This window comes from Ursus arctos, unplaced genomic scaffold, assembly GCF_023065955.2.
Source record: "Ursus arctos isolate Adak ecotype North America unplaced genomic scaffold, UrsArc2.0 scaffold_34, whole genome shotgun sequence".
NCBI classification, from domain to species: domain Eukaryota; kingdom Metazoa; phylum Chordata; class Mammalia; order Carnivora; family Ursidae; genus Ursus; species Ursus arctos.
This window is the reverse complement of record NW_026623030.1, coordinates 15,395,543-15,412,042: the sequence shown is the minus strand read 5'-3', so window position 1 is coordinate 15,412,042 and position 16,500 is coordinate 15,395,543. Positions and strand designations below refer to the sequence as shown.

General features: G+C 38.3%; 1 protein-coding gene across 1 annotated transcript in view; it reads right to left on the bottom strand.

The window, feature by feature from the left end:
• The window catches only part of SPPL3 (signal peptide peptidase like 3), a 140,564-nt gene that overhangs the window by 11,437 nt on the left and 112,627 nt on the right, over window positions 1-16,500 (bottom strand). The window contains exons 3-5 of the mRNA XM_026515024.4: window positions 12,337-12,425; window positions 1,949-2,068; window positions 920-998 (exon numbers count right to left, since the gene is read on the bottom strand). Of these exons, the coding sequence (XP_026370809.1) occupies window positions 920-998; window positions 1,949-2,068; window positions 12,337-12,425 (288 nt within the window). The remainder of the gene's footprint in view (window positions 1-919; window positions 999-1,948; window positions 2,069-12,336; window positions 12,426-16,500) is intronic.

Genomic DNA, 16,500 nt, shown 5'->3' with positions numbered 1-16,500 from the left:
TTATTGAACTAAGGCAATACATTATAGTTCAATAACCAAACTCTACCTTGGTCCTTCATGATCAGAACTCATGATGGCCAGATGAGAGTAGCAGGCAATACTCAGACACTGGAATTCGAAAATACCCAAACCTCCTTGGAGTAAGCTACAGAAATGCAGAGGAATTAATTAAACTTCTGCACCCATCTGATATTGTACGTTTTCTCCCAAATTATCAGCATGGGTGTTTAGAAGTTTAAAGTGACAACATCAATCTTTGGAGAATTAAGTACATTATAGGGGAAATTCTGTTCTTATGAGGAAAACAAAATGCAGAAGTACTGACCTTCAATTCACTGGGCAATGATGAATACATATCTATAAAATGGCAATAGGTCTATCTGGTTATCCCTAATTCCTGGGAAAATCAGCTGCCCCAAGTGACTGGTTTCCTAAGTGCATCCAGCATCTCTATTAGCACAGCATTTTGTTTCCATGGGGCAATAACTTTAGGAGTTAAGATGTGAAAGGTGTGCACACAGGGTTTGAACCTAAGTGGCTAGTATATATACTGTAGGTCACCAAAGATGAAAGGCAAAGAATGCCTGAGTCAACCACTATTTTCACATCCCAAATACTCCCTAGTAAAGGAATGAAAGCATTGCTTCAAAACAAAACTGCTCATCTTTCAATAATCTAAGCAGGAAGCATATTTCAACGACTCAGACTTCTTAAGATTTGTTTACATTTCCTCTGCTATGAAAAGGTGCAAAAGGAAGTACCATCTCCCAGTCTTAAAGATCAAACATCTCTCTTCCCAGTCTTCTGGCATTTGTGTGCTCCGGTCAATATCAGAAATTCAGACTCCTAACAATGTTATCAAGTGTATGATAAAAACATATACAAATTCATAATTTAGAGGAAAATTCCAAGTCCTTACTTATTCTGAGGTGAACAGGGTCTTGTTAAATACTGGCACATCGGGAGGAGGAGGAAAGCAAAAGCTATTGTTGCAAGAACTAGAGAAAGAAAATATATGGTTAAGTTTTGTTATTTTCAACAACCATAAGAAAAATGGCATGACTTATGGAAACACTGACTGCCCAGAAAACTTTTCTCAACAAGTAGATACAATTAATTAACTAGACATAAAGCACTGCACAGATAAAGTCTTGAGAAGAAAGAAGTACCTGATTTGAAGTAGGGGAAGCAGAGACATCTAGGGTTTCTCATTCTCGTCTATCTTAATACGAAAAGAGAAACAGCGGGCCAGGGGATGATCTGACATGTCCAGCATTTTGCTGATTTTTTTTATACACTTTCATCACCTCTTGGCTTAAAAACTGATCAGAGGGCTGACAAATTACTTTGATTAGTTATCACTGTGTCTGTCTACAGAAACATCAGTGGGGTTGCCAATGACCACTATGTCACACTGGACCTTCTGGTAACCACCCAGACAAGGAGCCATAGTTGAAATGGTCCTACTCTGGTGTCATAAAGCCTGCAACGTTTTCAAACCCCTGGCCTTTTGTTCAGGCTGTGCTGGCAGTCCCAAACTGTTGATATGTATATCCAGTGGTTCAAGGAGAAGTGTGGGGAGAAAAAAACAGACTTAAGAAGAAAACTTGCAGGGGCGCCTGGGTGGCACAGCGGTTAAGCGTCTGCCTTCGGCTCAGGGCGTGATCCCAGTGTTATGGGATCGAGCCCCACATAAGGCTCTTCCGCTATGAGCCTGCCTCTTCCTCTCCCACTCCCCCTGCTTGTGTTCCCTCTCTCGCTGGCTGTCTCTACCTCTGTCGAATAAATAAATAAAATCTTAAAAAAAAAAAAAAAAAAAAAAAAAAAAAAAAAAAAGAAAACTTGCATGGCCTGGTGTATACATCTTAAGTTTTGAATGATGATTAAAAACAGGTGAAAAAAATTCCTTTTAGGTTAATGTTTAAGAATAGAGAAGAAACTCATTTACCTGCTGTACATATTGTAAAAACTACTTGAACTGAGTCAAAGAAGAAGAACATTACTAGGAGAGAGACAGAAGCTCCAATTGGAAGGAACAGGGCCTGGGTAGAGTCAATAGTTTGGATACCTGAAAAACAAAAAGGGACATATTAACGACTTACATAACAGGCGATGTGCCCGTGTACTCCAGACACTTTAACAGTTCTAGGGGTTAGTATATAAAATACAGATTATCTAGGTCCTCTTGATTCTTTCCTTCCCACTGAGATTATGAACTCCTTGCTCTCCTCATGGTGCCTTCATTATCTACCTCCTGGTGCTGACAATCTGTTTGATAGGGTGCCAAAAAACCCCCCAAACAAACAAAACCCAAAAAAACCAAGAACATCAACAGGGGGTAAAAATTCAGATTAGCTGGGGTGCCTGGGTGGCTCAGTCAGTTAAGCGTCTGCCTTCGGCTCAGGTCACGGTCCCAGGGTCCTGGGATCAAACCCCGCATGGGGCTCCTTGCTTGGCAGGGAGCCTGCTTCTCCCTCTCCCTCCATCTGCCTGCGGCTCCCCCGGCTTGAGCTCTCTCTCAATCATAAATAAATAAATAAATAAATAAATAAATAAATATCTTTTAAAAAATTTCAGATTAGTCAATTTGAGTACATTTGTAGTCTCATGTGTAGGTCTGGTAAAAGAGGTGGTTTAAATCCACTGACTAGGGGCGCCTGGGTAGCATAGTCGTTAAGCGTCTGCCTTCGGCTCAGGGCATGATCCCGGCGTTCCGGGATCGAGTCCCACATCGGGCTCCTCCGCTGGGAGCCTGCTTCTTCCCTCTCTCGCTGGCTGTCTCTCTGTCACATAAATAAATAAAATCTTTTAAAAAAAAAATCCACTGACTAAAATAATTTCTCATCTACAAATTTATTCATGATCACTCTTCCCCACTGTTGCTGAGTATCAACTCTGGGTGGAGTGGGGGAGTGGAGGGAATAAGACACCTGAAACCTGAAAATCAGAAAAATTATTTCATGAGAACACTTTAAGGAACGAATAGGAGATACATGGGAGAAAAGAATTACTTGGGATACAGTAGGATTTAGCACAGTGGTTTTCAGTTCTTGGTTACTCATGAGAATCACCTGGAGAGCTGTAACAATTACAATGCCCAGGCCAAACCCTGGATCAATGAAACTGAAATCTCTGGGGGTTAGTAGGCCCAGCTAAAAAATTTTATTTTGCACACAGAGTTGAGAACCATTAATAAAATATTTGGTAGAGAAGAGAAACATGGCAAAATCTGATAACCACTGAATTAAAAGAAAAAATTACTAATCTTGTTTGTGGTCTACTTCCAAATTAACCCTACAGAGATATAAAGTTCTTGAGAGGAATCAAAGAAAAAAAATACTCGTAGGAGCTATATAAAGAAGTATCAGAAGCCTCTCTTCATTAAATTAAGGGTATGAATAAGGTATGATGTGATCAGGATGAATGTAACTAGGCATAAAGGGTTGCAATCATCAACCAATGCTTAAAAACTGCTCTTGGGTAGTCTGCAAGAGACTCATTTTAATTTTTTTAAAGATTTTATTTATTTATTTGACAGAGAGAGAGAGAGAGAGACAGCCAGCGAGAGAGGGAACACAGGCAGGGGGAGTGGGAGAGAAAGAAGCAGGCTCCTAGCGGAGAAGCTCAATGTGGGGCTCGATCCCAGGACCCTGGGATCATGCCCTGAGCCAAAGGCAGAAGCTTAACAACTGAGCCACCCAGGCGCCCAGGCAAGAGACTCATTTTAGACCCAAAGACACCTCCAGATTTAAAGTGAGGGGGTGGAAAACCACTTATCATACTAATGGACATCAAAAGAAAGCTGGGGTGGCAATCCTTAAATCAGAAAAATTAGATTTTAAACCAAAGAGTGTAATGAGAGATGAAGAAGGACACTATATCATACTTAAAGGGTCTATCCAACAAGAAGACCTAACAATTGTAAATATTTATGCCCCTAACATGGGAGCAGCCAATTATACAAGCCAATTAATAACAAAATCAAAGAAACACATCGACGATAATACAATAATAGTAGGGGACTTTGAGAACCACCTCACTGAAATGGACAGATCATCTAAGCAAAAGATCAACAAGGAAATAGGGGCTTTAAATGACACACTGGACCAGATGGACTTCACAGACATATTCAGAACATTCCATCCCAAAGCTATAGAATACACATTCTTCTCTAGTGCACGTGGAACGTTCTCCAGAATAGATCACATCCTGGGTCACAAATCAGGTCTCAACTAATACCAAAAGACTGGGATCATTCCCTGCATATTTCTGGACCACAATGCTTTGAAACTGGAATTCAATTACAAGAGGAAAGTTGGAAAGAACTCAAATACATGGAGGCTAAAGAGCATCCTACTAAAGAATGAATGGGTCAACCAGGAAATTAAAGAAGAAATAAAAAAAAAAATGGATGGAAACAAATGAAAACACACTTCAAAATCTTTGGGATGCAGCAAAGGCGGTCCCTAAGAGGGAAGTATATAGCAATACAAGCCGTTCTCAAGAAACAAGAAAGGTCTCAAATATACAACCTAACCTTAAACCTAAAGGAGATGGAGAAAGAGCAGCAAATAAGGCCTAAGCCCAGCAGAAGGGAAATAATAAAGATCAGGGCAGAAATCAATGGATAGTAGAACAGATCAATGAAACCAGGAGCTGGTTCATTGAAGGAATTCATAAGACTGCTAAACCTCTTGGCTAGACTTATCGAAAAGAGAAAGGACCCAAATAAATAAAAGCATGAATGCGAGAGGGGAGATCACAACCAACACCAAAGAAATACAATTATAAGAACATATTATGAGCAACTATATGCCAACAAATCAGGAAGAAATAGATGCATTCGAAATAGATGCATTCCTAGAGACGTGTAAACCACCAAGACTGAATCAGGAAGAAATAGAAAACCTGAACAGACCCATAACCAGCAAGGAAACTGAAGCAGTAATCAAAAGTCTCCCAAAAAACAAGAGCCCAAGGCCAGATGGCTTCCCAGGGGAATTCTACCAAACATTTAAAGAATTAATACCTATTCTTCTGAAACTATTCCAAAAAATAGAAATGGAAGGAGAACTTCCAAACTCGTTTTATGAGACCAGCATTACCTTGATTCCAAAACCAGACGACCCCACCAAAAAAGGAGAATTACAGACCAATATTCCTGATGAACATGGATGCAAAAGTTCTCACCAAGAACTAGCCAATAGGATCCAACAGTACAGTAAAAGGATTATTCACCACGACTAAATGGGATTTATTCCTGGGCTGCAAGTTTGGTTCAACATCTGCAAATCAATCAATGTGATATACTACAGTAATAAAAGAAAGGACAAGAACCATATGATACTCTCAATAGATGCAGAAAAGGCATCTGACAAAGTACAGCATCCTTTCTTGACTAAAACTCTTCAGAGTGTAGGGATAGAGGGTACATAGCTCAATATCATAAAAGCCATCTATGAAAAACCCACAGCAAATATCATTCTCAATGGGGAAAAACTGAGAGCATTTCCCCTAAGAGCAGGAACACGGCAGGGATGTCCACTGGGTCCATCAGCACTGCTGTTCAACGTAGTACTAGAAGTCCTAGCCTCAGCAATCAGACAACAAAGAGAAGTAAAAGGCATCCGAATTGGCAAAGAAGCAGTCAAACTCTCACTCTTTGCAGGTGACACAATACTCTGTGTGGAAAACCCAAAAGACTCCACCCCAAAACTGCTAGAACTCATACAGGAATTGAGTAAAGCAGAAGGATATAAAATCAATGCACAGAAACCAACTGCATTTCTATATACCAACAACGAGACAGAAGAAAGAGAAATTAAGGACTCGTTCCCATTTACAATTGCGCCAAAAACCATAAGATACCTAGGAATAAATCTAACCAAAGAGGCCAAGGATCTGTACTCAGAAAACTACAGAATACTCATGAAAGAAATGGAGGAAGACACAAAGAAATGGAAACACATTCCATGCCCACGGACTGGAAGAACAAATACTGTGAAAATGTCTATGCTACCTAGAGCAATCTACCCATTCAGTGCAATCTCTGTCAAAATACCATCAACTTTTTTTTTTTTGCAGAAATGGGACAAATAATCCCAAAAATTGTATGGAACCAGAAAAGACTCCGAATAGCCAGAGGAATGTTGAGAAAGAAAACCAAGACTGGTGGCATCACAATCTCAGGCCTCAAGCTCTATTACAAAACTGTAATCATCAAGACAGTGTGGTACTGTCACAAAAACAGACACACAGATCAACAGAACAGAACGGAGAACCCAGAAATGGACCCTCCACTCTATGGGCAACTCATCTTCAACAGAGCAGGAAAGACTACCCAATGGAAAAAAGACAAGTCTCTTCAACAAATGGTGTTGGCAAAACTGGACAGCCACATGCAGAAGAATGAAACTGGACCATTTTCCTACACCAGACACAAAAATAAACTCAAAATGGATGAAAGACCTAAATGTGAGACAGGAATCCATCACAATCCTAGGGGAGAACATAGGCAGCAACCTCTTTGACCCTGGCTGCAGCAACTTCTTGCTAGACACGTCTCCAAAGGCAAGGGAAGCAAGGGCAAAAATGAACTACTGGGACTTCATCAAGATAAAAAGCACAGCAAAGGAAACAGTCAACAAAACCAAAAGACAACCGACAGAATTGGAGAAGATATTTGCAAATGACATATCAGATAAAGGGCTAGTATCCAAAATCTATAAGGAACTTAACAAGCTCAACGCTGAAAGAACAAATAATTCAGTCAAGAAATGGGCAGAAGACGTGAACAGACATCTCTCCAAAGAAGATGTCCAAATGGCCAACAGACACATGAAAAAGTGCTCAACATCACTTGACATCAGGGAAATACAAATCAAAACCACAATGAGATAACACGTCACACCTGTCAGAATGGCTAAAATTAACAAGTCAGGAAATGACATATGTTGGCAAGGATACGAAGAAAGGGGAACTTTCCTATACTACTGGTGGGAATGCAAGCTGGTGTAGCCGCTCTGGAAAACACCACGGAGGTTCCTCAAAAAGTTGAAAATAGAGCTACTCTACGACCCAGCAATTGCACTACTGGGTATTAACCCCAAAGATACAAATGTGATCCAAAGGGGCACCTGCACCCCAATGTTCATAGCAGCAATGTCCACAATAGCCAAACTTTGGAAAGAGCCCAGATGTCCATCGACAGATGAATGGATAAAGAAGATGTGAGACACACGTACACATACACACACACAAATTATTATGCAGCCATCAAAAAATGAAATCTTACCATTTGAAACGACATGGATGGAACTAGCGTGTATTACGCTAAGCGAAATAAGTCAATCAGAGAAAGACAACTATCATATGATCTCACTGATATGTGGAATTTGAGAAACAAGGCAGAGGATCATAGAGGAAGAGAGGAAAAAATGAAACAAGAAGAAACCAAAGAGGGAAACAAGCCATAAGAGACTCTTAATCTCAGGAAACAAACTGAGGATTGATGGACTGAAGGGGGGTGGGAGGGATATGCTGGCTGGGTGATGGACATTGGGGAGGGTATGTGTTGTGATGAGCGCTGTGTATTGTGTAAGTCTGATGAATCACAGACCTGTACCCCTGAAACAAAAAATATACGGTAATAATAATGAAAAACCCCTGCTCTTTGGTATTTAAATTTACCTGTCCCAAGAAAGCTATTTTGGTATTTTAGTTAAATAAAATGTTAAATATTTCTACAAAACAAAACTGCTTCTCACTGACTAGGTGGAGGAGTCAAATAATTCACCTAGGAATAGAGCCTTTCATTTTAGGAGGAGTGATCCATGTGTCAAGACAGAGATGCTCTTAAGAAGATGGCTAACCAGAACTGCCGTCAAACTCCTTCACTCCGCCCCTGGATCATGTGTGTGTGGGTTGGTGGGTGGGGATGGGGGTTATCTTACAGTTAAGTGTCTTATGGACATTTATGAGACAAAACTCCATGAAATCTCTAACTGAATTTCACCTAGTTGTTTTATTTGAGTGCTCTACACTAGGTCAAAGAACTACTAGAAGAAACTACAGATTTCAGGTGCCCTTTCACAACAGAAAATAATGGTTTCTCAAATAAACATTATATGAGCAGAAACGAATCTTAAAAAATTATACATCTTAAAACACAAACCCACACCCCACCTTTTGTAAAATAAAACATCATACAGTCTACAGATTAATTATACTGGTTTAAAATATGAATAGAAATTTAAATGGCTAGCTAGAACAAAGACTTTAGTGAGTCAGGTATATGAGAAGTATTTGTTTATAAAAACCTAAATTTTAGAAGTTCACTCTGCAATTAAAATGCAAAACCAAATACAAAGAGCCTTTCTAGAATATCAGATAGAATGTATAGATCTTTGTTTTTTAAAAGCACAGATTTTAAACCAGGAGGTATGAGGTACTGCTTGCATTAGTTTTATCATAGAATGCCCAAGGAAGTTTACCAAACAGCAATGTCACAGGGCAAGTGAAGTTCCTTTAGTTGCTGACAATACGCTACCTAAAAAAACGTACACAATTTTAACACCTTACTTCCTAAAGGTCTGGAGATAATGGTCCTGAAGGGGATGGAGCTAATTAGAAATTTCAGCCAAATTTCAGTGACTTCAGAACAAAACAAAACAGAGCAAAGCAAAACAAAACAGAGTTGTCATAATTAGGAAGAGTTCCTCAAATGCAACTGGCATTCCCTTTAAAGCCAAAATTAACATAAGAAATAGGCCTGGTTTTCTCTTCAACGAGGACCCTAGAGATAAGGTACTTTAGGACAAGTGGCAAGAAGCTGCTGGATGGAGCACAAAGAGACGAAGGGCAGTCGCAGTCACACACACACACACACACACACACACACACACACACGGCATGTGATGGAAAAAATTATGTAGAGAAATAATTTTTAGCATTTAGTGAACAAGGCTACAGGCTAAATATATGGTCATGAAATAGATACTGAACAATATACACCAGCATATTACTGATAATCATCAAGACAGTTACTGATTTTGCACCTCCATGAAAGAAGCATGCTTTTCACTATTTACTGAGCACCCATTACACAGCAGGTAACATGAGGGCTTGAAAAAAACTGTACAATCTTCACAGTTCAGATAAATTGCATGCGAAGCCTGGTAAAGGACTTCAAGATGTCAGATAATGGGGGTAAGGGTGGGAGATGTCCTTTTTTTTAACCCACTTAATACTGATTAAATGAAGGATTAAATGTCAGGAGGAAAAATCTCTATATAGGTCTCTTGGGTCAGATGCAGGGATGAAACAGGATTTAGAACCAGGTTCAGGAAAATCAAAGAGGACCTGGAGAGCACTCCCTCTTCCCCACTTTCTAACCCTTTTTACTGTAAAACACAACAAGCATACAGCAAAGTACATAAAACAAAAATGTAGAGTTCAATCAGCTAATACCACCCAAGTCAGGAAACAACCCTGCCAAGCCCAGAAATCTTTCTTAGGCCCCTTCCAGTTCCTATTCTTTTCCCCAAAGGGAACTACTATCCTGGCTTTTATGATACTTTCTTCTTTGCTCTAATTTATATGTTTTCTACTCAAGTGCACATCCTAAAATACTAGTATTTATTTTGCCTATTTTTTGAGCTTATTACATACATCGAATTACGTAGCACATATTTTTGTGTGTCTGGCTTCTTTTGCTCAACATGGCGAGCAGCACCCATGCTGTTCAGGTAACCGTACGTCACTCATTTTTGTGTCTTCTTCACAAATTCCTTCATTCTTATTTATTTGGGGAGTAGGCAACTGCAACCTTTATTTTTAATTTTTTTTTTTTAAATTTTGCAACCTTTAAAAACAACTTTTACCTATTTACACTTTCTCCTTCAATCAGTTCAGAACACTCTTGCCAAAATCTGAACACTAAATTCATACCTTCCCTTCCTGAGAACCTCCCCGTAATTCTTCTACATTGTTACCATTCTGGACTTCAGTCTCTTTAGCACCTACACAATCTCTTATATTTCTCTGTTCATCTTTCTGGCTGTTATTATTTCTTTGATTTTGATCAATGTACCCCATTTTCCATGCTGTCCCTTCAATCTGGAATGGTGTCATGCCGCATGATCAAGTACTGGCCTTCCCTACTGCAACGGCCATTTCTTTAATTGTGTTTTTTTCTGATTATGTGCAAGTGGACTGCATTCTCCCCTAATCTGTGTCTATCCCTTCTGGTATCCGTGGCCCAAATAAGGCACTGAGGAAATACATTTGTGAGGATAATTTAGCACAACAGGAGGTAGAATTAAGAAAACGACCACTTAAACAAACATCTACTACCTTTTAGACGGCAGTGGTGAGAAACGAAAACTGATGTCACCAGGTAACTTCCTTCCACTGTATGGACTGACCTAACCATTTATTTGAGGATAAAATTGTACTTAGACACAGTGTACATTTCTCTTAGGTTTCTGTGATTCAATGTATAATGGATTTATAATCTGGTTTAAATACATCATTTGCATATATGCTACATAACACAGGACTTGTAAAGGAGTTTCTAATGTATAAAGTGATTTGGCTTAAAATGTTGATAGAAGATAAATGCTATGCAATCATTTAACCTGAAAATCGGGTATTGACACTGGGTTTTACCTGGTTCCACATAAGTTACTGGTATGGTATTTTACCTCATACAAGGATCTGTGTCATAAGTTTAAAAAAAGATTCATTATATTTAAATGATTCTAACGTACTGTATTTGTAATGCCCCTCCTGGGGACAACGAACATATTGAACTGGGTGAAAACTAGGCAAGTATAATTTGGCGGGTGAGGTAGGAACTAGAAAAACTGAGTGATCTCTTTTCAATTTAACTTCTATAATTCTTCATCAGTATTCTAGCTTCATATTGGATCCTCAGTATTTCCTCCCCATTAGGTGGTGACTTGAGGCCGTCCTGTAAGTCATGCTCATTCTCTGCTCTGTGCCTGTTATCATATGCTCTTCCCATCCAGAATGACTTCTCCAGCAATCCAAGTTCACTGTTTCAAATTTCAGGTCAAACTCACCTTCTCTGGAGGGGAGTCCCTTGTTAAACTGACCCATGTGGCTCACCCTGACTTTCCTTTCTCTTTACTCTTTGTACATCGATGTCAAATGGGTTCATCTCTAGTGCTTACTGTGATCTACTAAAAGTAGATGCTCCTTCAGAAGTACTCTGAGGCTATGGTAACGTTCTGTGAGAGAAAGTTCCTGTTCCAGGGACAGGAAGTGGTATTTACTACCTCTGTCTTAGCACTTTATTAACATCTTACAAAGTATTTTGGTCACACTGCCTAGTGACAGCTTGGGTACAGCTCTTGTGCTTTTGCTGTTTTCAAAATATCTAACAGAATATCTAAAATAGATGTATCTAATAAATTGCATGGTAGGAACCCAGTATCAAGCTCCTGATTATCGAATCAAGTCTCCTTATTTATAATTCAATTCCGCTTATAATAAGCATCACCAAATTTCTATAACTCTACTGAGGCACAATTTACATATGGCAAAATTTACCCATCTTAAGTGTCCAATACTTGCCAGGCAACTACGAATCCACTTTCCGTCTCTCCATTATTTGCCTTTTTGGAAATTTCATGTAAGTGGACTCAAATAATATGTAGTCTTTCCTGTCTGGCTTACCATAATGTTTTGAGGTTCATATATGTTGTAGCATGTGCGTGCATCAGTACTTCATTCTCTTTAATGATGGCTAGTATGCCACTGTACGGATAGGCCATATTCTGTTTATCCATCAACTAGTTTATTGGTCTCTGAGTTGTGTTTCTACTTTTTGGCCATTATAAACAATGCTGCCAAACATTTGCCATCTAGCACACTTCTATTTCTTATAAAGCAAGGATTTTTATAAAATCTTTAATATCAGAAGAGGCTGTTACACAATACTTAGTTTCACAAGTACTTCAAGTAACTATCTTCAAAGAGTCCCTGAATGAATTTGTGATCAACACTTACAAAATTATCAACCTCACCAAAGGATTTAAATGAAGTCATAAGCAGGCAGATACCTAACTATTCTACTTGTTTTTAAGAAAATATTCTCAGCAGTAAGTTTTTAGGCATGAGTTAAAAGTAGTACACAAGAAATCATTGGTTTAGTTTCAGAACATAAGAATTTTTACAAATTATATGAATACAGATTAGATTTTATTACAACCAAATATAAATCCTTAAGCCTGGTAAATTTACTGGGGTTATAGAAAGAATCTAATTAAGGCCACTACATGTATTAAAGTTAATTGACATAAAATGCCTTACTATTATTGGTGCTGTTGCCATTGAAAGACCCAGAAGAACTGCTGTTGTCTTTCTCCTTATCTTGATTTTCAAAGTCCATATTAAGGGACCTGTGGAAAAAATTATATAGGCAAGTTTTAATTTTGCTTAAGAAAGAAAGTAGGTCCGAAAAGTCAGTAGTGAGATAATATTTTAACAGGCTAAGGCAGTAGGAAAGATAGGAAAGGCTCTTTTGAACAACTCTGCAAAACAGTTCTTGTTGCCACACTTTGAAAAACAATCTATATTCCTTCTAATATGTCAGTCCAAGAGTTCTCCTGACTGCAGATAAAAGCATTCCATTGTGGCTGAATCTTCCAGGCTATCTCTGTGCACATCCTTAATTACTTCCTTATGATAAGCACCTAGAATGAGAAAAGTTAGGTTAAAAGGCAAACACAATTTTGAGACTTTAACATACTACATAACTGCTTCCAACAAGGTTGTACCAATTTATTCTCTGATAGCAGTGTATGAGAGCATTTCTTCTCTACACCTTGTCAGCTTTCGTTTAACAACAACATGTACTTGAGTTTCTGCTATATGTAGTACTGTTCTCTGTAGCAGAGGGACAATAAATAGCGCATAAAACAGGCTTTCATGGGCTGTACATTCAAAGAGGGGGGACACCGACAATAAACAAGAAAAGTAAGTTAAATGTATATTAATGGTAACAGCAAATGAGAAAATGCAGGAAACGAAAAGACGAAATTTTAAATTTTAAATAGGGTAGGTTGGGAAGGCCTTCACTGGTGTGATTTCTAAGTCAAGACCCGAGGGAAGGAGTCATTGTTCATCTGGGGAACCAACAATGCAATCTCTGTTCTAATTTTTGCATTCTGTTAACTACTAAACAATTTTGTGTATGTGAGTTCACTCATTTCTTTCTTTTTTGGTAAAGTAACCGTTCAAGTCCTTAGCTCATCTTCAACTACGTTACTTTAAAGTGTTTGTGTCCTAAAGAACTTCCTGCAATGATGGAAGCATTCTGTATCTGCACTGGGTAGACATTAGCCACACTAGCACTTAATATGTGGGAGTGCAATGAGGAACTGAATTCTACATATAATTTTTATTAATTTAAATAATATAGGAGCTAAAACTATAAAACTCTTAGATGAAACATAGGGATAGATCTTCACGATCTTGGATTTGGCAGTGGATTCTTTTTTTTTTTTTTTTTTTTTTTTTTAAGATTTTGTTTACTCATTTGACAGAGATAGAAACAGCCAGCGAGAGAGGGAACGCAACCAGGGGGAGTGGGAGAGGAAGAAGCAGGCTTCCAGTGGAGAAGCCTGATGTAGGGCTCGATCCCAGAACGCCAGGATCACGCCCTGAGCCGAAGGCAGATGCTTAATGACTGAGCCACCCAGGCGCCCCTGGCAGTGGATTCTTACACATGATGCCAAAGACACAGCCAAAATTGATAAAGTGGACTTCATCAACATAAAAATCCTGTGCTTTAAAGAACACAATCAAAAAAGTCCCAACCTGTAGGATGGGAGAAAATATCTGCTCTTACATGTCTGATAAGGGCCTTGTATTCAGAACATATAAGAACTCCTACAATTCAATAATAAAAAGACAACCCAATTAAACAATAAGCAAAGGATCTCAATAAATACTTCTCCAAAGAAAATATGCAAATGAAAAAAAGATATGCAAATGACCACCAATAAGCATACTAAAAGATTTTTCCACATCATTAATTGTCAGGAAAAGACAAATCCAAACAGAATGACATAGCACTTCATACCCATGAGGATGGCCATAACCAGAAAAATCAGATAATAACCAAATGTCAGCAAGGGCATTGCTGGTGGGAATGTAAATTGGTGCAGACACTCTGGAAAACAGTCTGACATTCTCAATTTCTTTAATAAATATAGGGCTATTCAGGTTATTGATTTCTTCTTGAGTGAACGTTAGCAGACTGTGTCTTTCAAAGAATTGGTCCATTTCATCTAAGTCATCAAATTTACTGTCATGAAGTTGTTGATAGTGGTCCCTTATTATCGTTTTAATACCTGTAGGTTCTAGTAATATCACCTCTCTCATTCCTGATACTGGTTTTATGGCTTCTCTTTTTCCTGATTAGTCTAGCCAGAGGTCACTTTTACTGGTCTTTAAAAATCAGCTTTTGGTTTCACTCATTTTTCTCTAGATACTTCTCTCTAGAGGAAATACTTCACTTATTTTGGCTTTGGTCTTTATTCTTAACTTAAGCATATTTACTAAATTGGGTTTAATTTGCTCTCCTCCCACCTAGTTTATTAAGGTTAAAATTTAGATCATTGATACCTTTTTCTTCTATTCTAACTTAGGCATTTAGAGGTCCAATTCCTCCCCTAAGCAGCATCCCATAATTAGGGTGTTTTCGCTATCTTTTAATTCAAAGTACTTTCCATTTTCCCTTCTTTTTTGATGCAGGGAAGTGTTATCTTTGTTTTCAAGTATCTGGGAATTTTCTAGACCTCTTCCTGTTATTGTTTTCTAATTTGATTCAATTGTGATCTGTTAGAGACTGAATGTTTGTATCCACTTCCCCCACCTTTCCCCAAGAAAGTTCATTTGCTGAAGCCCTAACTCCCAGTATGATGGTATTTGGTGACTGGGTCTTTGGGAGGTAATTCTGCTGAGGTTATAGCAGGGCCCTCATGATGGAATTAGTATCCTTCTAAGAGATACCAGAGAAAAGGAAAAACCGTAAGAGCATGCAACGAGACAGCGGCTGTCTGCAGACCAGGAAGAGTGCTCACCAAAACCCACCCATGCTGGCATCCTGACCTTGGATTTCCAGCCTCCAGAACTGTGAAAAAATAAATTTCTGTTGTTTAAAGCCATCCAGTCTGTGGTATTTTGTTATGGCGGCCCCAGCTAACTAACAGAGATCAGAGATCATAGTTTTTACGTCTTGTATCCACTTACTGAGACTTGTTTTATGTTCCAAAATAAGTTCTATCGTGGTGAATGCCCCATGTGCACTAAGAATGCATATTCTCCTGTCAGAAGGAGGGTTCTACAAATATCTGGTCAAGGTGGTTGAGAATATTGTTCAAGCCACTATATCTTTACTGATTTTCTGACAACTTGTTTTATCAAGTACCAAGAGAGAGGTACTGAAATCTTCAGCTATATTTGTGAATTTATTTCATTTCTCCTTGAAGTCTATATCAGTTTTTGCTTCATGTATTTTGAAGATCTTTTATGTGATGCATAAACATTTAGGATTATTATGTCTTGTTGATTAATTGATCCTTTCATCATTATGAAATAACCTTGTATGTAGTAACATTCCTTGCTCTGAAAGCTGCTTTGTCTGATATTAATGTAGTTAACTCTAGCTTTCTTTTGATGAATATAAGGCATATCTTTTCCCAAACTTACTTTAAATCTTTTTCTGACTTTGTATCTCTAATGTACTTCTTGTAAGCTGCATGTAATTGGATCTTGCTTTTTAATTCATTCTGACAATTGCTGCCTTTTGATTGCAGTGTTTAGGCTAATTTCATTTAACATGATTACTATTGTGATTAGGTTTGAGACTATCATGTTGCTATTAGTCCTATTTTTTTGTTGTTCCCCTTTACCTGACTTCTTTTGGATTAATAGTTTGTTTTTTTTTTTAAGATTTATTTATTTACTTGAGAGAGAGAGAGAGAGTGCGCGTGCACAATCAGGGGGAGGAGCAGAAGGAGAGGAAGAGAAATCCTCAAGCAGACTGCTGAGCATGAAGCCAATGTGGGGCTCAATCCCAGGACCCTGATATCATGACCTGAGCCAAAATCAAGAGTCAGCCACTTAACCGACTGAGCCACACAGGTGCCCCAGGATTAACAGAGTATTTAAATAATTCTCTTTTATCTCTTTTGTTGTCTTATTATCTGTAACTCATTGTTCTTTTATTTTAGTGGTCACTGAGCATTTATAGTAAACATCTTTAACCAACAGTGTACCTTCAAGTTACATTATACTACTTTGTGTATAGTATAAAAACCTGACAACAGTTCACATTTATTACTCTGAACCTTTGTACCATTACCATGCATTTTACTTTTACATGTTATGCTATAAACTGTACAACATACAGTTTTTTTTTTGCTTATACAATTGTATTCTAAAAAGTTTTAAATAATAATAGTCCTT